The sequence below is a fragment of the Rhinolophus sinicus genome, chromosome 1 (assembly GCF_057876585.1).
Source record: "Rhinolophus sinicus isolate RSI-liver-muscle chromosome 1, RSI-T2T, whole genome shotgun sequence".
Taxonomy (NCBI): Eukaryota; Metazoa; Chordata; class Mammalia; order Chiroptera; family Rhinolophidae; genus Rhinolophus; species Rhinolophus sinicus.
The window spans coordinates 160,469,138-160,494,068 of record NC_142501.1 but is presented as its reverse complement, the minus strand read 5'-3'; the positions used below and the strand labels follow the sequence as shown (position 1 = coordinate 160,494,068).

Sequence of the window (24,931 nt, the reverse complement as noted above, 5' to 3'; positions counted from 1 at the left end):
ATGCACACATCTATAAATATTTCTGTGTATCCATTTGTAACTATACTAAGAAAAACATGAGCTCATACTTATGTCTCCAATGGTACCACATAGATCATTCTAGCCTTCTTCCTTGTTTGTAACCTCCCACTCCAACAGTGAGAACCCTGGCTCTCACCATCCACCATCCATTTACTTAATTGTTCAGTTTTAGTGTACATGTGTAGTAGTTTCAGAATGGTTAACATATATCCTATGAGCAACAACTGTATCATTAGAGCAGAGTGTTTATATGCTCTCCATTATGTACAGTTTCTTTTGCCTTTAATCTACAGACTCCACTCATTTCCAAAGTTACTTAGTTAGCACTTTCCCTTCCCACTCCTTCAGTGAGGATAGTTAATGCATTTATAATACAGTTAGATTCTTTCATCACACTCTGCATTCCATCCTGGGATTCCCCATCCTCCTAAATGATTTTTCAGTTTGCGTACATTAAGGGTCACTCTTTATGCTGTAACATTCTGATAAATGCCTAATGTCATGTATTCATTACATATATGATTCATTACAGTATCATATAGAACAGTTTCACCACCCTAAAATATCCTCTTTTTTATACCTATTCAGCTCTTTGTAAACTCCTCACAACTACTAATCTGTTTACAGATTTACAGTTTTGCTTTTTCCAGAATGTCATAGAAATAGAGTCATATATTATGTAGCTTTTATAGACTGGCTTCTTACACCATACTTCCTTTTTTACCTTTGATTCAATATGTAACTAACTTGGTGTAGAAACAGGTTCCTACAAAAAAAGATTTAAGAAATCTTAATTAGGTGATAACTATTTTTTGCACATTTTGAAACTTTTTGATACATATTGCTGTTTTACAGAAAGGCCCTCTGCCCTCTTAGTAGCACTGGGTGTAATTTAAAAAACTCCTTGCCATTTTCATAGTAAAGAATGATAGCTTATAGATTTTTAAATTTAAATTTATATGACAATTAGTGATTGAAACTTAAAAATATTTTTACTAGCCATTTTCTTCTTCATAAATTTCCTATGTATATCATTTGCCTTTGATTTCCATAAGGAGTGTTTAAGTTTTCATCTTGAGCTATAGAAGTTTTTATGTATGAAAGGTATCAACCATTGTTAAAGATAAATAAAATTATTGGTCTGGCTGCAAAATAGTCCATAATATGAGTGCATCAAAATTTATGTAATCATGCCCTGGTTATTGAATATTAGGTTGTTTCCAATTTCTTTTTTTTTCTTTTTCTTTCCTCCCTTCCTTCCTTTCTCCCTTCTTTCCTCCTTTCCTTTCATTCTTCCTTTCTGTTGTTATAAGAAGCACAATAAACATCTTTGCACACGTGTCTAAATTTCTAATTGTTTCCTTAAGAAGTGTTCCTGGAAGTGAAATTACTGGATCGAAGCATATGAATTTTAAAACTCTTGATGCAGTTATTTTTTCAGAAATAACAAACCAATTTATTGGGGTCCCTACACCTTCATAAAGAAAAATGATTCCTTAAAAATAGAACTACCATATGAGCCATGAATTCTACTCTTGGGTATATATCCAAAGGAAATGAACACAGGATATCAAAGACATACATGCATTCTCATTGCTGAATAATATTCCTCTGTGTGTGTGTGTGTGTGTGTGTGTGTGTGTGTGTGTGTATTTCAATAAAAATAATTTTTAAAAAGATTTAAAAATTCTTCCCTTTGCATGTACCTGGCACTGCCTAGAGGTTGCCTTTCCAGTCTTGGAGTGAGCCCAGATAAATGCAGAAGTCCTAGGGTCATGTTGTCAGTTACCACGTGTAAACAGAACTGGTAGTATTGACATGTCTACAGCTGCTCTCTACAAGATTCATTCTACTTCATTTCATCATTTTTCAGAACTTCCACATATGCCTCGTAAGCTACTTGTTCATGGCATTTCTATAAGCCAGGAATGCATTTTAAATTGAATACGGCCATAATAACAGCAAATAATAGCATACCTACTAAATACACTTGCCTAGAAAAGATATAGACTAAGAAATAATGAAAGAAATTCAACCCTAGCACTGAAGGAAATATAAAATATCTAGCATTCCTCTGCAAAATTGTCATATTTAAGTCAAATAAATGATCTTTTTACGATTAAACACTTGGAGGAATCACTGAATAGTAGTCAAGAGATTTCTATTTACATATAGGCTGTTTCTTATTAATGGCCTTCCACTCATTTCTTCAAGGAACTAGTACACAATTTATGACATTTTATATAGAAGTAGAATTATGACTTCAGTATAGAAACACAATGAAAAGAAAAAATGAGAAGGGAAGCAAAAAAGCCAAAAAAATCCTTAGCAGATATTTTTCTATACCCAAATTTTCATACCTTAAGTTTCCCCACTTAAAATGTTTTCTATGTGTTTTAGATATGTCATAAAATTATGTAAATATGCTTTAGCAGGATGTAAACATCACTTAACTATAGAAACACAATCTAAACACTGCCTAGAACCATGACATTCTGTTTTAATTGTCAGATATAATAATATGTATTGCGGTCTTACTATGGGCTCTAGTAGGTGCTTTGCACACATGTTCTCAATTAATTGTCACAAGAATTGTGAAATGGGGTTTACCAAAGCAAAACCTAAGACAGGAAATTGTGTGCAAGTTGATTATTTGGGAGGTTGTCATGCAGGGTGTCAGGCGGGATCTCTGGTCCCGCTCCCCACATAAGAACACAGGATATGGTGAGGCCAAAAAGGAACACCCACGGAGCCATAGATGGGGGAGTCATACCACTATATTCTCGCTGGTTGCTGGGTTGGAGACAGGAAGCAGGAGCCACACTATCCGCAATCTGCTGTCTACTTCCCTGCCAACCAACCAACCCCACTTGCTAGCTGCAGTCCACACTTGCTAGCTCAGCCACCATCTTCTTGCTAGCCTCCATTTTCTGCTAGTGTAGCCTCGGCAGGTATATTAGTGGCCAATGGCTCACTGGTTACAGCTGACAGCCAACTAGCCACAGCTGACGGCCATCCAATCACAATTGATGGCCATTTACTACCCGAGTGAGCTCCCTTCCACGTGAGGGTGAGAGCCTGGAAACTGCACTCCTGGCTCTGTCCCCACTGAGGTGATTCCAGGAAGCACAAATGAGATAGTGGGAAAAGTGAGACAGGTAGGTGAGAAGAGTCAATAGAGGGTTTATTAAAGGTCAAGTTAACACTGTGGGGAACGGGCTCCATACAGCTGGGGACCCCCTGAGGAACTGTGTTAATGTGCTGTGGGGACAGAGCCCCAGAGAGCAGTTTCCAGGCTCTTGGCCTCACATAGAAAGGTGCTGGCTCAGGTAGTAAATGGCCATCAACTGTGGTTGGATGGCCATCAGCTGTGGCTTGTTGGCCGTCAGCTGCAACCAGTGAGCCATTGGCCACTAAAATAACTCCTGTGGCTATGCTAGCAGAAAATGGGGGCTAGCAAGAAGATGGTGGCTGAGCTAGCAAGCACAGATTGCAGAGAGGTGGATGCCACCAGTGAGAATATAATGGTATGACTCCCCTATCTATGGCTCCATGGGTGTTCCTGTTTGGCCTCACAATGTCCTGCATTCTTATGTGGGGAGCGGGACCAGACACCACACGTGACACCCTGCATGACATGTGCCTATAAATAGTCCCACTGAGATGTCAGGAAGACTCTGTCACTGGTGGGAGGGTTGCACTAGGGGACATTAATCCCTGGTATTTCTGGCTGTACATGTCCCTGTGCACCAGAAAAAGCCCAGGGGCAGTGAAGGAGACAAAGGCAGGCCCAGAGGTGAGCAGCCAACAGGGCATGGGAGCTGCTGCCTGCAGCGGGGCCATGGGGCAGGGTACCATCAGTGTCTGCTATAGTAGTATTAACCTGGTTTTAAAGTTGAGTAAACTGTAATTCAGAAAAGTTACCTGCCCAAGGTTACATTGCAAGTGAGTGGCAGCCTGGGGATCCATTCAGTCGGACTGTGATCCTGTGCTCAGTACTGCTCCTAAAACATGTGCATGTGAAGATGCTGGAATTAATCACCGAGATTGGAGCTAGGAAGTACCTTAGAGATTCCTGGGTCTGTGCCTTACAATCAGGACTCAGGAATGCTACATTACTGGTAAGTCTGAGATCATCGTGCTGGCTGGCTTCACAGCCTTCCAGACAATGCTCCTTCCACTACCAGGCACAGCCCTCTTTGTAAATGTATTTAACTCACTAAGAAAATAAAAAGATACATGTTTACTTTTATTACAAATGTAATATACATTACCTGTGAGAAGTAAAATTACAGAATGGGCTCATTTCTTCTAAATAGTATCATGAGCCCTGTGCCTGCTGGTCTTTTAAAGATTACTACATATTTGATTCTCTTCTTGCTACCTAACACTTTCTCCTATGAAGTCATTTCCTAAATTAAAGTGTCACAGCTGAAATTAAATGAGCAATTAAAAATAAATGAACTACTTGTTATAGTCTCTAGGAACCACTTTGGATGAACTAAAGTGTTATTCAATTAGCAAACTAAAAATTGTCTGCATAATTTTATTCATGTTCACCATTTCCTCAGGGTGCTATGAATAGAGACTCCTGTAGTTTCAAAAATTAGGAAAGTAATATAAAATGTCTTCTCTACCACAAAAGGCAATCTATAAAGAACCATCATAAGACTGTAACTGAACTCTTTTAAAATGAGGAAAAAATGTCATTATACCAGTTTTGTCATGATTCAATGACCTAATTCAATGAATACAGGAAATAGTCTCATTTGAAATAACACTAAAATGATTGCTTGTGTTTAGTGGGGAAACAAATCTTTTATTAAGATTTTAACTTGTAGGCGGCCAGCTGGCTCAGTTGGTTAAAGCAGGAGCTCTCAACAAGGTTGCTGGTTCAATTCCTGCATAGGATAGTGGGCTGTGCCCCCTGCAACTAAAGATTGAAAATGGTAATTGGACTTGGAGCTGAGCTGCGCCTTCCACTAGATTGAAGGACAACGACTTGGAACTGATGGGCCCTGGAGAAACACACTCTTCCCCAATATTCCCCAATAAAATTAAAAAATAATAAAAATTAAAAAAAAAAATTTTTAACTTGTACATTAATGTGGAGATTCTGATTTAGTAAGATCAAAGTCACACATATGAAAATGGTATGATTCTTCACAAGGAAGAGCCTATATCCACACATATTGTCCAATTATTTTATTTTTGCAGTTTCTTTAAAAACTCCTCTCATTATTTCCATTCATTTTATAAATATTTAGTTTATATTTTGCCACATGAATTGCTCTGAACCTTTGTCCTTGTCAAAATCTGAAACTATGGTCCTTTTCCCTATTCACTGCCATACAGATCAGGATGTAACAGCCTTCATTCCCATTTTCTTGGAGTGATGTAATATTATTTCTAAGGAACTGTTTCTTTGTCTCTTTAAAGTCTTGCAGATTTCTGTCATTGTCTACATGAATTTCCAAAAAGGTCCTTTTTCCTACCTGAGAGTGGAGGGTACAAAAGGAGGCGATGAAAGAGGAGAGGAAGGTGTAGAACACGCATGGAAACAATCAACTTTGCCAAAAGAATCAATGTAAGAAAAATATCTATTGAAAGAAATATAATGTGTTACTTTTATACCACCATTCATACATATTTGGATAGCAGCAGCTGTTTTGTTTCAAGATCCAGGGAGATATTCTCCTGATGGAAACAAAAATAATCGTGTGGCTAAAAGAGATCCCCTCATTTCATCATTTCTCCTTCAGGCAGATCTACTCCTAAATAATTCTGGGTGAACAGGCCTCATTGTCTTTGAAAAGATTGATAAGAAGAGAAAGTACCCTTAGTAAACAGTATTATAAAGTACAATTCAACTCAAAAAATGTCAATACTTTTATCTCTCACTCTAAGAAGGGCCTCCAAGAACCACAGTTGCTACCTTCTATCTACCTCGTATATTCAAGATTGGTTACTTTTGTACTAAGTATGTTCTTGTAGTGTTCTCAAACTTTGTAGATAATGGCCCACTTAGCAAATGCTACTTTCCCCAGGGCACTCCAACAATTCTCCAACACCAGATGGGTATCTAAGATTTTCATTCAAATCTGACACTAGGCAGACCTCACAGGTAAAGGGCTCAGTCCAAAAAGACTGCCCCCACTTCAGACGCCAGCCAGGGGCCATGTACAAGCTCAACTACAAATGTGGAGGTTCCAATGACCTCCCCTTCAGGTTTGATAATTTGCTAGAATGACTCAGAACTCAGGAAAGCGCTATACTTATATTTTTATTATAAAGGATACAGCTCAGGAACAGCAAATGTGAGAGCTACATAAGGTGAGGTCTGGAATGGGGGAGGCCTGGGAGCATGTGGTACCCTCCCAGTGCATTGATATATTCACCAACAAGGACGCTCTCTAAACCTCCTTAGCTTTTTTATCAAGGTTTCATTACATAGGCATGATTGATGAAATCACTGGGCATGTGATTGGACTGAATCTCTCCATACCATTAGAGGTCACTGCCCATACCCACCTTCTCCCAGCCACCAGTAATCTACTTCCTGTCTCTATGGATTTGCCTATATTGCACATTTCATATAAACAGAGTCATTAATAGATGGTCATCTGTGATTAGTTTCTTTCACCTACTCTAATATTTTCAAGGTTCATCTATGTTTAGCATTTACCAGCACGTACTGCATTCCTTTGTATTGCTAAATAATATTCTATCACAGGGATAGACCACATTTGTTCATCCATTTATCAGTTGATGATCACCTGTACTGTTTCTGCTGTTGCGCTATTATGAATAATGCTGCTATGAATATTCATGTATAAGATTTTATGTGAACATGTTTTTATTTCTCTTGGATATATGAGTAGGAGTAGAGTTGCTGTGTCACATAGTATCTCAATAGTTAACCTTTTGAAGACTTGCCAGACTGTTTTCCAAAACACCATTTTACATTCTCATCAGTAGTGTATCAAAAGTACTGGATCTTGTATGTCCACCCATGAAGAAAGTAAAATTCTTCCCCTAGGTCCAATTTGGAAAAGATTTTATTGGGCCTGACCTGAGTCAGATGCTGACCTATTTTCTCATCTCTGTTATTAGAAAAAGGGTCACATGAGAAGATGGCTATCCAATACATGGCTCTGGGAAGGAGTGTTTCCCTGGCCAGATATGTACTACACTGTGCAGAAATGCCTGCCACAGGAGCCTAAAATTTAAGGATAGTGCTACCTCTTAAGTGTAATTGTAAATGTGCAGAAGCGTTGGGAGTGTGCTTCCAGCATTTAGGCAGTGTCTGGGGCCTGGAGGTGTAAATGTCCTGAATGCACAGTCTTATCCAATGAACATTTGTCCTGCCCCAAAAGCCAACATTGTTCCACTTGATAAACCCAGTTTTGTAGTAATAAACTCCCCATTTTTTAAATTTGGGAACATACTTACTCAAAATAAAGATTTTTATTTTATTTTATTTTTGCCAGCCTGCCTTTGCAGCTAGATGTGGCCATGTGATCAAGTTCTTGTTAACAGAATGTAAGCAGAAGTGTTGTGTATATTCTGACAAGTGTCCTTGGAGAGGGTTTGTGCCCTTCTCTTTGCCATTCTTCCTTCCTGCTAGCTGGAATGCAGATATGATGGCTGGTGCTGGAACAGACATCTAGACCATGGAATGGCAATCTCATTTTGAGAAATGGTGGAACAACAAGTAGGAGGAATATGACGATTGTAGAATGTCATACTAACTCTGGGCTGCCCGTGGTTATTTGCGAAGAAATAAACTTCTATCTTAATAAGTATTACTTTGGTTCTCTTAGCTGAACCAAACCCTAACTAATATAACCATGTACCATGTGCCAGCATCTTCTCTAGCTACCATCCTGTGAAAACGCTTTACATACATCAACTCAATGATTCCTCACACCAAACCAATGAGATAAGTGCTTCTACTGCTCGACCCCATTTTTAGATGGAAAAACTGAGGCTCTAAATAATTAAATAACTTCCCCAAGTTCATACTGATTTTACATGGAAGACACTCTGTCTCCAGAGCCCATGTTTGAAACCATCCTGCTGAGGCACTCACAAATGAATGAAACCCAGAACAAACTGATAATGATAAAACTAAAGTAACAGTAATATACCATTAATAAGCAAGAAGAACTGTGATCAGAACCTTAGCTACCTCAAGATAATGGTGATGATGCATGATAAGAAATTGGCCTTTGGGTTTTGGGAGAAATCCAACTGTCCTCATATGTGCACTTGCCAAGCATTTTTAGGGCTGCCAGACTTTTTAGTAGCATGCTAAATTAGAATCCTTAGCACTGTTTAGATATGTGCCAATCGCAGTTTATAAATATCAAATTTAATAATGCATTTAGGTTACTAAGCATCCTTTAGCTGCATACAAAAGTGAAAATCTATGGAATGACACATCTTTCACATGTAATGAAGATGTGTATTTGTTAAATTTACAGTCTGTCAGGAGAACCTACAGACCATACCTTGAGAATCATTCTTCTAAAAAGCTGTATGTGAAGTTAAGCTTCTTACTTTAAATCCATAGCCCTCTGTTTCTTGTTCCTTTATATCTCATGTTGTCTCATATGTTTCTATATATCTCACGTTGGTTTGAAATTTAGGACACTGAAAATTGTGAAATAATTAACATTCGCAACAGCCAGTACTTCCAACTACAAGGTATTAGGGACAAAACGATGACTAAGGAAGATCCTTACCCTCTGGAAACTCACAATCCAGTAGGGGAGACATTAATAAGACAAGTGTAACCCAAGGTGAGATGTACCATAATAAGATATGTTCTAAAGGAAGAGGAAGGAAAGTGATTATTTGTGCCTCCGGATGTTGGGGAAGGCTTGGAAAATCACCAGGATTCTGTCATATGGAGAAGAGAGAAACCAGACTGAGACAAACAGTAACAAGAGCACAAGGTGTAGAAAAAAGTTGAATAGACTTAAGGCGTGACAAGTAGCCCAGAACAATTTGTTTATTTAAAATTATATGCATGTACTAATATACTAATGTACATTGTAAAAACAAACATAGATAGAAATTATAAGAAAAATAAGGAATTCTAAAGACATTACCAAGCATGAACATGGTAAAATTAAGTAGTTTAAAAAGCTCGTTCATTTTGTTTTCTAACTTTGTAGCATCTAATAATGTGAAACTGAGCAATTTATTGATGCTTGTCTGAGTGCTTTACCTTTTCCAGGAGACAGATATTAGGAAAGGTTGTAAGAGTGAATAAAAGCATGATACTCTCCTCGGGAATGTTTATGAACCATCCCTCTGTAAACATAAAAATTATAGTCACAACAGACCCTATTCACACATTGCACACACACACACACAGATATTACTAAACATGATGGCTTTTCAGGTTATTATCAGCTAAAACCTCAAACCCCAGTACACATTTAAGGAGGAGCTCATCATTAAAGGTGAAGAGTCTATATCTCTTTTTCAAGTGTTCTTTTCTATCATTTTAAATTTGGGGGTCAATTCTTGTGAGATGTGGTGAAATGGTTACTAAGTCTAATTGCTGAAGGCTCATACGAGGTATAGCCTCGGTCCCTTAGGCTTCAAGTGTAGTACTATCTTTAATTCATAGTGTCTTTGTGAGAATTATTTTAAATTGTTTGCCTTCTTGGTGAAGATCAATTTAAAACGAGATAATATAATCTGTAAATCCACTCAACAGGCAAACAAATAGCAATAAAGTCACAGTACATACTGAAAGCAAACAGGTGAGGATGCCACTATCAGTCCCGTAGGGTCGTTCCCTTACTGCCTGTGACATGAGGTGGTCCCAGTGAGAACACCTCTGTCCACCTACTTACGTGCAGGCATCTCCTTCACTAGAGTATAAATGCAATGAGCTCAGTACACAGTAGGCGTCAGTACACATGTGCTGGATAAATGGGGGGGGGGGGGGAGGTAAGTCTCTGCAGGTACCCTTGAAGGTCTCTGTCGTGTACGTAATGAAGAACCACTGCAGAGTTATTTTGGAGCTTTGTTTGTTGTTTTAAAAAGAGAGTGACATCATCAGGTCTGGTTTTTAGGTTTATAAGATGAGCAGCGGCGTGGAGGATGAGCTGGAGTTGCAGAGGGCAGACTGGAGGCAGGGAGACTGCTAAGGAGGTTAGTGCAATAGTCCAGGTGACAGATGAACGAGCCTGAAATCTGGCCATGGCCAAGGGAACGGATGTGAGACAAAGTGCAGGAGATGGAGCTCACAAGACTTGGTGCCTAACTGGCAGTGGGGGTGAGGGAGGTATTTGGGATTCAGTCCAGTTGTCTAGCTTAGATGCTTGAGTGACTTTGGGGGAAGGGGAGAATAATGAGGGCTAGTCGGGACATGTTGAATTTCAGCCTCAAGAGACCGAGCAAGAAGCTGGCAACGTGAAACCAGGAGGAAGGCCAGTGTGGAGCTACATAGTTAGAGGTGATAATTAAAACAATATTTGATGAGATTTCTCCCAAGAAGGGAATATATCTGAAAGGTGGGTCCATCTATCACTTCTCGGCTTTAAAACTCTTTTGGCCACATATGATCTAAAAGATAAAATCCAACTGTCTTAATTTGATGCACAAAACCCTCCCCAGCCTAGTACAACCTGTTTTGTTCAGTCATTTATTTAACCCACCAGCCTGTATAGAGAGCCTGGATGTGCCACGACGTGTGTTGGGGACAGACAGATGACAGTCTTTGTTGCTACCCTGGAGGAGGTCTACTGGGGAAGAGAGACGAAACAGGATGAGCAGTCAGTAAAATAAGGATAGTAATAGCAACTATCTCATGGGGTTGTAGCAAGAATTAAGTGAGTTCACATACATGAAGCCCTTAAAACTGCTGACTGCACGGCAGCTATTATTATTATTAATATTAATATTAATATTATAGGTGGGGCACGTACTGGGACTGGGGGTGTGGCTCCCTTGATTGGGTGACCACTGAGCTGAATCTTGAAGGAAATTTAAGTTACCCAAAACAAAGGTTGGAGAAATCCTGAACTTCCTCCTATTCCCTTGTATAGTGGGTTGAATGGTATCCCCCAACCCCCACAAAGACACCCCCATGTCCAAATCCCTGGAACCGAGAATGTTACTTTATTTGTGAAAAGGTAAAGAAGTGCAGGTGTAATTAAATTAAGGATCTTATGATCAGATCACCCTGGATTATCTGAGTAGGCCCTGAATCTGGTGACAGATGTCCTTGTGAGAGACAGAAGAGGAGAGGCACACAGAAGAGAAGGCTACGTGACGCTGGAGCCAGAGATGGCAGTGATGTGGTCACAGGCCAAGGAAGCAGGAGATGCAGGTACTTATCAAGGGCTGGAAGAAGAAAAGAAGGGTTCTCTCTTAGAGTCTCCAGAGGTAGTGTGGCCCTGCCGGCACCTTGATTTCCAATGTCTAGCCTCCTGAACTATGAGAATAAATACTAGGAAATTACGTTATCTGTATCTTGATTTCTTCAACTATAAAATAAGGATAATAACAGCTTCTAACTCATAGGAATTTGTTAGGAGAATTAAATATATTAATGTGTACAGCATTTGGTTCAGTGTGTGGCACAAAGGCTGCAGTAAATGTCATTACTATCAAGATTATTAGAAGTAGGATCAGGTGTAGAATCCGCATGTGAATGCACATGGCTGTCTTCTCCATACCACTGAGGCCCCTGCTCACTGCCCTCTTCTAAGCAAGGCCTTCCCTGTCCATCTTTGCTAGAGTAGCTCTCCGGTCAGTCTCTACCATATCAGGTGACTTTTGTACCTGATTACTTATCACTAGTGATCTTTTTTTGTTTACTTTTACGTTTATTGTCTGTCTCTTCCCTACTGGAATGTAAGTTTCCTGAAAGCAAAACAGTTTGTCTGTTTGGTTTACCATTGTGTATTCCGCCACAGGAAAGTGCATATGCATGGTAGGTGCTCAATAAATACTGACAAAGAAAGAAAAGAATGAAGGGAGCGAGGGAGGAGGGAGGGAGGGAGGGAGGGAGGGAGGGAGGGAGGGAGGGAGGGAAAGAAAGGAAGGGAAGGAAGGAAGGAAGGAAGGAAGGAAGGAAGGAAGGAAGGAAGGAAGGAAGGAGGGAAGGAAGGAAGGCAGGCAGGCAGGCAGGCTCAGGAAAGGAGAGGGAATTTATGCAGAGAGTCTTTTATCACTAGATTATCTGGCTTATAAATTAGAGCCCTCAACTCAGCATGAAAATGTTTTCCCCTGGCTACTTCAGAGTGCCCTGGGGAGTATGCACACTTGTAGAAGTTCAAATGAGAGGGTGGGGGGAGGGAGGGAGGAAGGGAGGGAGGGAGGGAGGGAGGGAGGGGGAGAGAGAGAGAGAGAGAGAGAGAGGAAGAAGAGGAGGAGGAGGAGGAGATAGAGAGAAAGAGGGAGAGCAGGCAGGACTCATTCAATACCCTTCTCACAGTTTCATGATGCTATCACCTCCAATGCCTCTCACTTCCACTCTTCTTCACCCACATGGCCACACTCTGACTCTTGTCATCACCCCCAAACTATTCCACTTTGGAAGCCTTAAGCCCCAAGACTTAAAGAACATCTGATATTCTGCTCACAATGTCCGACCTTATAGCTCTATACCTCCTTACTCCCATTGTGCCTGCTTTTCAACCCCACCAAACTTCCTTAAACCTTTTCTTCCAATCTCTTAGCCCCCTAATCAATGCAATAGCCATTTCTCTTCTTTATATTCTCAGTGGGAAAAGTGGCTGTCCCCTGGTCTGTCCCAGGGAATCACTCTTCCTGAACTCTGGACTCCAGCCCCACCCCCAAGCCCTGTTTCATCAATTATTTACTCTCTCCTCTAGGTCTTCAACTTATCTTTTCCTGGCTTTTTTCCCTCAGCACATAGACATGATCCTATCTCTTTTAACAACTACCAAAAAAAAAAAAAAATCTTATGTTACATGACCTGATTTTCTCCTTATCTAGAATTCTCTTTTCTCCGTCCTTTCATGGTTGTCTTTCCCACCCATTCTAACCCCACTCACTCCTCACCCCTCTGTAACCAGACTTCTGTCCCCACCCCTCTTCTGAAACTCCTCCAGACCAGGCCCCCATGATGTAACAGGCTATGGTCATATTTCACTACTTATCTAACTTGGTGTCATCTGGAGAAAGCTGTTCCTCCTTCTGCCTCTGTGCTTCTGTGACACTTTGCTCAGTGGGGTTCCTCTTCCCCCTCCAGCGGCTCCTTCTAAGTCTCCCCAAGAGGTTTCTTTTCCTCTTTCTCACAGTCAATGTGGATTCACCCTCCCCCCCTTCCCTTCCCGCTGCCTGGTATCTCTTTCTAAGCACTTCTGTGGTTGCCTGTGACTTAAATGACCATTTCTATAAGCTGATGTCGTACATTCCTGGAGCCTCAAACCTATATTGCCTTCTAGACACTCCTGTCTTTATGGCCTATAGGCACCAACTAAATTGATCATCTTTCGCACCTTCCAAAACTGATTCTTTTGTATTTTCTATCCTTGTAGAAGGAAACAATCATCCATCTGGTGGCTCAGACTTTACCATGAAAGAAGCCAAGCTTGTTCCTCATCCCTAGGATCTTCTGGATCCAGACCCTATTGAATCTGTCCACTAAGCACCTTTTTGATCCATCTGTTCATCTCACTTTCTGACACTCCTGAGCTCTGACCTTTTGCATCCCTTTTCTGGATCTCAGTAACTTTTGGCCAGTTTTCCCTGCTGGCAGCTTCACCACCCTTCTCCAGCCTAAAGATTTGATATTGTTTTTATTTTTGTCGCTGTTACTCACTTATGTCTTTGTTTCCCTTTAATGTCTTTTTCAAACTAAAAAGTAATATGCTGTCATTGCAAAATACCCAAATAGTTATAAAAAAAAGTTACAGTTACCTGATCCAGTCCTCAAATCTTACTCCCAAATATACACACTTTTCTCCCATAAAATAGGGTCCCCCCAAACATGCTGTATTTCTTCTACATTAAGAGATACTTTCTTTGTCACATTTCAACATCTCTGAAACCAAAATGTGTCATACAATCAGTGGTGTCTTAGATTCGGTTAAATACACTAATGTTTTGCAATGTGCTTTTTTACTTATTAATATGGGTCATGACTCCAAGCCAGCACTCACCTTCAGGATGGTCTTTCTAACATGCAAATCTGGTCAGGCCACTACCCTCCCAAAAATTCTTCAAAGGCTCCCCACGCCCGCTGCCTCCCCTTCATGTTCTGTCTCCCTCCTACTTTTGCAATCTCCTTCCCAGCACATCCATACTCTCCCTTAAAGCCAAGCAGATCTATTTGCAGTTAGTTCCCCAAATACACTATGCTGAGCCAGATCTTTGTGTACTAATGTTGCTTCTGCTTCTTTCTCACCTCTTCTACTCAAAGTTGCCTCTTATTGAAAAATGGTCCTGATCCCCCAAGCTGAGCCGAGGTTCTTCCTTTATGCACAGCCCCTTAACGTCTCCAGCATCTGGTGCATCTCTGTTAAATCACTTAACACAGAGGTTCAGGCCATTTCTCTTGTTTGTTGCTCCTGATAACTAGTGCGCTCCCGAGCATGCTTTCTTCTTTATACCAATTTCCTGTAGTGCCAGGCAACATGAACTCTCCATAAATATTTTTGGAAATAATGAACTGTATAAGAGAGAGGCATAAGTATGCTCCCTGAGATAAGGTGAAAAGCATTCTAATTAATCATCCCCTTAACCAAGAGAGACAGGAGGAGAGAAGGTCTGGACGCTTCACCACCTGGGCACCCAGGAATTTACAGTAATTGGATTTTTTCTTTTCCCCTTCCTCTTTCTGCTCCTCTACAGCTACTTATTCCTCCCCCAACTAAAGATAATCTGATTTCAACAACCATGCCCTTCATGGTCCCTTCCTTTCTTTCTTCTTGGTCCTTTTAAGTGCTTCAAGTCCAAGCTTGAATATCATCACTCCTTCTTGCCACAAGACCCCTATTTTTAACCGGAAGTTTTGAAAAGTACCAAAAGGGGGTTCTTTCCACTTGCCACTCTAAATCACCTACCTGAGTTTTCCCCTTGGACTGCCTCCTGCCTGAGGTGTGGACACACCTCTCAGTCCGACCAAGACTACGCCAGGAAATAAACACGAAAGGGAACTGAAGTTTAATATGAAATCTTTATTTTAATAACCATCCTAGAAGCCTGACGCTAATGTTCCACCTCAGTGGAAACCATTACTCCCCTCTCAATGCAGTACTGGGTTTGGATTCTAGAAAATGACAAAAATAGACAGAAATGTTTCCCAGTTCTTCTTTCTGACCTAGATAATTTAAAGCCACGGATTCCAATTCATTCACGGAAAAGTACCAGGGTGCTGTTGGGGAATTAAAATAAATCTCAGTTAGTGTGGCTTATGGGCAGTCACTAAGATGTTCTAAAACATGTTGACAATTGTGGGACCAACATACTTTCAGTATCCTTCCTTGGCAAGAAGGAGAGGGACTCATGACACAATCAGAAATAGTAGAGAAAAGAAGGAACGTGGAAAGATTGAAGGGCATATAGGAAAGAAGAGAGGCAAATGACAGAGCAGGAGAAAATAGAGATTTTATAATAGGAAATGCATACAGCTGACAGAGGATTCCACGAAATAGACTTGCCAAAATAGATTTGCCGTCACAGTTGGGGCTGAGGGTCAAGGATGACATAACTGAAAGAAATGTAAAGACAGCTAATGAAAAGAATGAAAGAGGGCGGGTAGATAGGTAGATCAAACAATGAAGTATCTTGGGCTTGTAAACAAGACTGATAAATAAACAGGACCTCAACTCAAGGACCTCAATAAAAGGACCAATATACGGACAGATAAAATGAAGGGGGAAAGCAGCTACAACTGGACCCAGAATTAGGAGGTTCACAGCCTCTCCGTGAAGAATTAGAGTCAAGTGGACTTTCTAATGTTTGTAGCAATGCAGTCAAATCAAGCTAGTTTGTAACATGCTTAACATTTTGAAAGTGTGGGAAGAAACCTTACATTTGGAGAGAAAAAACAACTACAGTTTAGTTAACACGAAAGATACTGTGCAAAAATCTCTTTTGTTCTCAATTTTTAGAGAAAATAAAAAACAAAGTAACACTAGGCATCAAATACCTTAACTGTCAAGACATAATTCCTGGTTATTTTAGTTGCTGGGGCAATCAACTATCAAATTGATTTTTCCTGCACCTTAACGTGAGACAATTACAAAGGAAAAGGAAAGGCCGAAACCAACCTGCAACTTGCAGAGTGATTTCTCTTTCCAGTACAGATTTGGCGTATTTGGACCCCTTGCGGGTGCTGGGCAATATCTCCTGATCAAGAGAGGCTTGTTTGAAATGCAAAGTGAGTTTCCCCAACCTCAGAGAATTTGAAATTATATCCCACCTTTTGGAGAGAATGCAGAATGCCGGTTAATTTGCACCTTTCTCCTCACCCATAGATTTCAGCCATAACTTATGCAGCTCTAGGTGAGAGCAGGAACGGATCTTCTATTGCTTTCGTTTCCTTTGTGTCCGAGACTCAAAGGAACGACCAGTCGCTTACCTGCCTTCCACCTCCCGGGCCGGGAGTGGCTGTGCGTCCTGCGGGGCAGTTCGCGATCGGCTCCCGCTTGCTGGCGACTTCACCTACCCGCGCTCTCCCTGGCTAGGACCAGCCTGACTCATCTGGGATGGGTGGCAGGGGTGGGGGAGACCTCAGAGGGCGGAGGGACCGGAGGAGGCGGGCCCGGCCCTTCCCCCAGAGCCAGGGAGGAGGCGTCACCAGGGCGCAGGTGAAACTGACTCCGACCTATCCCGGGAACTTTCGCTGCCGGGACTCGCCGAGAGAGGCCGGCGTCGAGCAGGGGAGGCTTGAGAGCCGCCCTCACCTATCCCAGCTGTGCGCGGGGGCTAAGCCCGGGGGGCTTCTCCCTGGGGATCCGCGGCCCTTTTGGCGCGCTCGGCGGCTGCAAGCAGCGCCAGCCTCCGCGGCTGATGGAGGCGGGTGGCGCCGCCCCGGCGCAGGTGACACCCGACAGGCCAGGGTTTCGGCTGGCGGGGGAGAGCACAGGAAGGGCGAGATACAGATACCCCGGGGTCAGGGGACGACAAGGCAGCGATGGCCCGGGAGTTGAGCCAGGAGGCACTCCTGGACTTTCTATGCCAGGCCGGGGGCCGAGTGACCAACGCCGCCTTGCTGAGCCACTTCAAGAGCTTTCTCCGAGACCCGGACGCGTCCCCCAGCCAGCACCAGCGCCGGCGAGAGCTCTTCAAGGGCTTTGTCAATTCAGTCGCCGCAGTGCGTCAGGACCCCGACGGCACCAAGTACGTGGTGCTCAAGAGGAGGTACAGGGACCTTTTGGGGGAGGAGAGGCTGCAAAGACCCCGCGACGCGCCAGCAGCCGCCGCCCCTGCAGGGGGAGCTGCGACACGCTCCCCGCGAGGCGCGCAGCCGAGGGAGTCGCCGCAGCCGCAACCCAGGCGGCGGCGGAGAGAGAAGGAGAGGGAGGAGGAGCCAGCAGGTGCCGCAGCAGCAGCCGCCCACGCAGGTTTCAGTGGACTCCCTGTCACCGGCGCCCGGGAGGCGGCCGGGAGAGGCGGCGAGCGGAGAGGCAGCTCCGGCTATAGGGCGCCGGAGCCCGCGGCTGCAGCGGCACCTGCCCAAGTCGGAGCGAGGTGCGCGGCGGCGGAGACGCAGGGCCTTTGCTACTGGGAATGTTTCCAGAACGGCCTGGGGGCACTCCCCGGCGAGCCGCTGCCCGACGCGCTCCCGGACTCGGTCACCGCAGATGAGGAGCCGGCTCCGGCTGCACAGGATGACCGCTCGGCTCCCAGGCAGGAGCGGGAAGGCGCGCCCGCTGAGTCCGCGCAGGTGCGGGCAGCGCCTGTCTCATCTTCTCCAACCGTCGAGGCCAAAGGGAGTGGGGTTTCCCCGCCTGCCCTCCTGTCCCGCCATCCTTCCCCTGGAGACGCGCCGGAGCAGTTGACCCCCGTCGACCTGCATTATTCGACCCTGCAGCAGCAGCGCACTCGAGAATGGGTGGCCAGACACCCTCATATACCCGAGGCCTGGGACCAGGGCCCCATCCGAGCCTGGTCAGTGCTGCCAGACAACTTCCCCTCAGAACAGGGCTGGTGGGTCCCGGAACCTAACTCGTCGCTGCTAGATCCCGCTCCAGCCCCTCATTCTCTCTTTCCTGTTGTTCCTGAATCCTGGCCCGGGAACCTTCCTTTGACAGTCTTTCGTAGCATTCGCTGTCAGCTGTCCCTCCAAGACCTGGACGACTTTGTGGACCAGGAGAGCCACGGCAGTGACGAGAGCAGTAGCGGGCCCAAAGAGTCCCCTGGGGGTTCTGAAGAGGGACTGCACGTTGCCTTGGGAACCCCAGATTGGAGAAAGCTTAGGAATCCAGCTGGGGGCCTTTCTCCAAAGGAAGGCAGCCCCAGCAGGAGCCCTCAGGGCCTCAGGGACAGAGGAGATGGTCACACCTGTCAGCAGGTCCCCAAAGGGACTAATGGCCTGGCAGGCCATCAGCAGGAGCCCTTATCCTGGTCAGCTCCCAAATTAAGGAGATCCCTCAGGAGGAGCTCTCAGGCAGAGAGAGCCAAATTGTCCTCTTCCGATGAGGAGTGTATTGAGGAGGACTTCCTGAAAAGAAGTCGGCGCCCACCACGGTCCAGGAAACCCTCCAAGGCAGGAGCAGTATCCAGCCCCAGGGTGGATGCCGCTTTGACAACAAGACCTGCCCACATTAAGGCTGCTATTGAGAGGGGTCGGGGACACAGCCTGTGGGCCCCAGGTAGGGAGGAGCCTGCAGCCTTGGTCCCACACAGACCTCCTGAGCACAAGTCGTCTCTGGTTCCCCTAGATGCCAGGGAGCATGAATGGATTGTGAAGCTTGCCACTGGGTCTTGGATTCAGGTGTTGACTTTGTTCTGGGAGGAGCCCCAGCTGGCTTTGCACAAGGACTTCCTGACTGGGTACACTGCTTTGCACTGGATAGCCAAACATGGTGACCTCAGGGCGCTTCAGGACTTGGTCTCTGGTGCCAAGAAAGCAGGGATTGCTCTCGATGTAAATGTGAAGTCTGGTTGTGGGTATACCCCTCTGCACCTTGCAGCCATTCACGGCCACCAGGGGGTCATGAAATTACTAGTGCAAAGGTTGGCTTCTCGGGTGAATGTCCGGGACAACAGTGGGAAGAAGCCGTGGCAGTATCTGACCAGTAATACCTCTGGGGAGATATGGCAGCTGTTGGGAGCTCCTCGGGGCAAGCCTATTTTTCCTGTCTATTCCTTGGCCCGAAGCTCTTCCCCTACCAGGAAAGCCAAGAGCCGGGAAATATCTAGAAATATCACCCGGAAGACTTCCCTTGCCACACTACTCAAAAGTCAGCACAGCAAATGGAAATTGGCCAACCAGTATGAGAAATTCCCCACTCCAAGGGAAAGAGAAGAGTATAGTGACTGAAGTGGGACCCTCTCTCCGACATGCAGCCACCACACTCCCATCCTTGAGCTCCTCGGTGAGAGAACTCAGGGGAAACAGAAAAATTGCTGAGGAGTTGGTAAAGAGGTCAGACTGGAGTTTACCTGCCTGAGTTTTAGGTCAACACATCTTGGACCTCGGGGATCAGCCAGGCTCTCTGAGGGCTCAAGTTCTTGGGCCAGTGAATCCTCTACAAGGGGTAGAGTCAGGTGCTTAAAACCCAGCAGGCGTTTCTTCTTCCTCCCTTGCCACCACAGAGCTGGGCACAGTAAGCCACACACAGTGATCCCAGGCATTGGCTAGGGAGGGAACAGATATCTAATAAGAAGGGAGGCATTTCGAGGAATTGACAAAGCTCAAACTAAATCCTCTCTGGCTGGTAGAGCTCTGGCTTCTGTTCAATGGAGAATAATTTGGCTGTGAGTGGAAAGCAGCGGGTTTGAAATCAGATGGCTCCACTCCCTCCCTTCCTCTCTCCCTCTTTCCCTTCTTTCTTTCTTTCCTTCTTTCTTTCCTTCCTTCCTTCCTTCCTTCCTTCCTTCCTTCCTTCCTTCCTTCCTTCCTTCCTTCCTTCCTTCCTTCCTTTTTTTTGCATTCAAATCAGTGAAATAAACTTATTAATGGAGAGTAGAATTTGATTTAAGAGATTCCTCAGCTCCATCCTGGTCTTCCTTTGAATGCAATCTATGGAGGCTAATGCGTCAAATAACTTGTGCCTCGTTTGGGTCTCTTATCCATGATCAGAGAAGCAGTTGGGTAAGATCCAGTTATGACTGACATGTAGCCCTGATTTTTTTGTTTAAATCAACCTAAGGGAAACTTTCCAAATGGAAAAACTATTGGCTAATTTGCCTAGTGACTGAAACCATCTTTCATGGAAACTCCCTGTGTCACAAACAACAGAATTAGCATTAGTAGTTTGCAATAGGTTTGAATGGCCAATGTTCATACTCATGAACGGAGAGAAGTGATTTCGCTCTGGGAAGCGGTATAGGTTAAGAGGTGAATACCTCCCCACCAGGAGTTTTCTAAGCTGCTAAATATAACTTTATTTGCACTAAACTTGTTGCCAATTAAGATTAAATATTAGCCTTGAAGTGCTGTGTCTCTAACAGGAAGTGTTTTGTTAATTACTTATGACAGGACTGATCTTTGTAGGTCTGTGGAATGAGAGAACAGCTAGTCTATAAACGGCAGTAGCACATCAAGATTTCAGAATAAATTTAAGAGGGCTGAAAATGAAATTTCCAAGTGGAAATTGTTAATTTTTTTATGGAACTGTTTTCGTGTGCTGTGGTAATGATGCTGTATTTTTAAAATATTTTTATATTTCTTCTGGTTATTTTCCCCCATTAAATGTCAACAAATCTTCATAATTTATTGTATTTATGCTGATTACTGTTAACTTTCTTCTTTACAAAATTGTGTCTCGGTGACTGTCAAATATTTTTTGCCAGGCTAGATATAGTTTTACTTTATAATTTTGCTGAAATAAATATATCTGTTCTATTAGAAAACAAAAAAATAGGCATAATAAAGAAATTTAAGGATTGTTTTTTTTCCAAAGAGACTTATACAAGGGATGAAACTTTGGCAGATCAAATCAAGAAGAAAGAGGGACAACCCCAGATAGTGAGCCATGGTTAGGAGAGATGGAAATTTAAAGGAATAAAAGATAAACATCTATGCAAATTCTCTAGTTGCTGGGTGATTTTCAAGGGGAAAAAAATCACAAAAATGTCAACTTCTCTTAAAAGCCAAAGAATGTTTTCATTTTACCGTATTTTTTATCACAATATCAATTTATTCAACAAATATGTTTTGCACAGTGCTGTGGGATTTATGCAGGTGAGTGGGACATGATCTCTCACTTCTTGAAACTTAAAACCTAACAAAATTTGTTGTTGAGTGATTTATACCCTGTCTTGCTCCCAACGGGTCTTAAAGCTGCATTATATTAGATATAAGCTTTTAAAATGAGGCAAAGAGAAAAAAAGGTGGTACCAGGACAAAACAACCACAATGCAAGAAGAAAATTTCAAAGTATAGTGAATACAGAATTAAGTGCTCCAGAGGATTTCAGAGGAGAAATCCTTTGGGCTGAGAAAATCAAGGAGGGCTTCACAGAGGCCAGGAATCTTTTTGAAAGATGCTGGCTTTCCAAAGAACCAGCTTTGTTGGTTCTACTACATTCTTCACTTCAGCTTCAGTGTGTGATTTGCATAGCTCTGGTGTTGGCCGATTAGAACACAGTCCTGGGTCTCAAGTTCATTCTTATGAGGATTCAGGTCCCTCAGGCATTTGTCCACATTTCACACCTATGACTCTGGTGAACTCTCTTACCTGGTCAATATGTGTGTTGGAAGGGGGCCAGGCAGAAGAGGATGTTGAGCAAAGAGTAAAACAGATCTGATCAAATCACCATACGTTGTAAAGGTCAGGGAGGAGAGTTTCCAGGCCTAGTGCATTTTCCCAGCATCCTGCCAACCCCTCCCTGCTATGAACCCTCCACGAAAGCCACATCAACCCATTGGGGGTACTAACCACCCCTTCCCTCTCAGTTTCTGTATTGATGTTGAATTCCTTCAGGTTAGAATCCCTTTTGCTGTTTTCCTGGTGAACTTACTGTTAGTTTTCCAGGGACAGCTCAAATGTAACAGCTTCTATGAAGATTCCAGGGTAAAGACCTCCCAGCCAGAAGAGGTAGAGCCTTCATCATTCTCATAATACTGTCTGCCCACCTACAGTTTTTTCCATATATATTTTAGTAAATTGTTTGTTTTGTTTTTCCCTAAGACTTTGAACATCTGGAGATTAGATCATGTATTTTCAATTCATCTAGCAGGAAAACACCTGGACCCAAGAGACCACAAGAAGTTGACACACATAAGAGAAACGGGATTACGGTCAGGTGGTACCTAAGGTTACATCTGCTTGCAGATGTTTGTCTTTGCCCTGGAATTAATCCTTTTCTCAAAGAATCCCAAACTCTTCATAGGATTAAGAATTTTAATAGTCACTGGGTCAGCTTCCTTATGCAGATGCTTTCCTTCACTAAGAATCTGGGAGGCATCTTAAATAAATACAACAAATCTTGTGGTGTAAAAATATAGAGACAACCAACTCAATTCCCCATTATCCATGCTAGAACTATATTGGGAAGAGGAGTGAAGTGACACAGAATTGAAAGTGATTAAAAATTGAAATTTTCAAATAATTTTAAAACCTTAACAAATAGCAGTAGTCTTGAGTTTCAACCTGTCAGTTCCTGACTGATTGCCACAGTTGGCAGAGACAAAGGTTAGCAGAAAAATGTCTGTGAAAGATTATCCACATCGGCTATACTGCTCCTGAAAGAGATGTTTACAGTATATCCCAAATTTGGAAAGTTGTTCTAGGATTCAGTTTTCCCAAGACTTCATGACAGGTATCAGGATTCTTGCCCAGGAAATGCAGTGCAATATTTTGTGATCTCACTTCAATGCATAGAATGATAGCTCCACAGGTAGACTCACACCTTTTCTGTTTATGAGACAGTGGAGACCTGAGACAGGTGTGAGCCAGTAATGATTGAAGAACATTTACTATTCTTGATTACAACTTAAAATGGGCTAGATCTACCGGTATCACTGGTTTTTATCTTTGTTTTTCCTGATAGCTAGGTAGAATATTTTAGAACTACTGACTCACTCAACATAAGGATGGGGAAGGGAATATAGGGATCTAAAAATTTGTTTTTCTGATGATACAGATCTTTTACTTAATACATTTCCAGAAGATGAAACTTTTTTTTTTTTTGACAATTCAGCATACAGAAGATAATAAGGAAAAATAAGTTTTAATTATTTCCATTCCATAAATTCCCTTTTAACTTTGGGTTGCCTAATTTTAATCAGCATGCACATTTTATTTTTTTCATTAACAGCATGCTCCATATATTAAAGCAATTTTCCTAGTTTACATTTTTAATAGCCAGAAAGTATACCACTATGTTAATATGTGCTAGTTTGCTTAGCTATTTCCCTACTCTTTGATATTTGGGTCATTTCTTGCTATTACAAATTGTCCTAACATAAATATCTTTGTAAAAATAATCACAAATTTCTTTTATTTCTTGGCTATTTTCCCAGATGCTGTTTTATACCTTTTATTACATTTACCAGCTTGTACTTCAGAAAGATTAAGTCAAGTTAAAGTGACACCAGCACGGAAGTAAAATCTAAGAAATCTGAATAAGCTATAGGTTTTTATTTAATAACAATGTATCCATGTTGGTTCATTAATTATAACAAATGTACTATACCTATGTAAGATGTTTCTAATAGGAGAAACTCTGTGTTTGTGTGTGGGGGGGTAGATCTGAACTCTATGTACTATCTGCTCAATTTTTCTGTAAATCTAAAGCTATTCTTAAAAATCTATTAATAAAAAAGAGGTACGAAAAGGAGTACAGGGCAAAGGTGGTAAAATGTTAACATTTGAGAAATAGGAGTAAAAGGTAAGTGGGAGTACTTCGCACAGTTCTTGCAACTTCCTAAGTTTGAAATTACTTCAAACTGGAAAATAAAAAAAATACAATTTGTTCTCTCTTTCTTGAACTACATCTAATCTAAATCCCACCGATGGTTAATCGTTTAATGTAGTAAGTGGCTATTATTATTAAAGAAGGTTAGTCTCAGCCAATGGGAACCTCAAGTGTCCTGTTACTCGGTAGAATTAGGGCTCCCGGGAATCGGGAAGAGAACAGGGTTAATCAGGATAGCCACGGGCTGGCTGGTTCCTGGCCAGGTAAATAAGATGTAAGTGCCATCCAAGGGGTATGTCCTAGCATCCACTGGAGTTTTAAAAGGGTGTCTTGAGCCCTTGCCCCTCTGCTGGCAGTTTGCCAAGGACTCCACCTTCCGTGTAGTCGAGCCCACTGCCTCCTGCCCTAACCTCTCCTCCGCCCCACAAATTTCGTAGAGACGCCCTCGGGGGCGGGGGGGGGGGGGGGGGGAGGTGGACGTGCAAACAGGCACCAACCCTTTAGGCCGAGATGAGAAAAAAAAAAGAAGAGGAGGAGGAGGAAGAAGAATGAAAACGGGAAGGAAGACGTTATACAGTGGGAGAACGATGTGAAAACCCGACAGTTGACAGGTTTGTTGAAGCTTTTTTTTTTTTTTTTCCTCACAGGCTTTACTTTGTAGCTCTGTTGAGGAATCATTGCCCCTTGATTACACACCTGATGGAGGAGAACTCAGGGCTGGCTCCAAACGAAATTCCCTTTAGAATTAGGTGAAAGCTTCCAGCACAGAGTCCCCTTTCCTTCCAGCACAAACTCCAAGCAGTTGGATATCTATTTGGCAAGCACTGAGATAGTGATCACGTGGAATGTGTGGCTGTCCCACTTCGTCGCCTCTGGGAGAG

The 24,931-nt window shown here is 42.9% G+C and overlaps 1 protein-coding gene across 1 annotated transcript; it reads left to right on the top strand.

The window, feature by feature from the left end:
• Positions 1-16,770: 16,770 nt before the first annotated feature.
• Positions 16,771-23,972, top strand: SOWAHB (sosondowah ankyrin repeat domain family member B). The gene has a single exon (XM_019720355.3). The coding sequence runs from the start codon at positions 17,156-17,158 to the stop codon at positions 19,505-19,507; it is 2,352 nt and encodes a 783-aa protein (XP_019575914.3). The 5' UTR covers positions 16,771-17,155; the 3' UTR covers positions 19,508-23,972.
• Positions 23,973-24,931: the final 959 nt, after the last annotated feature.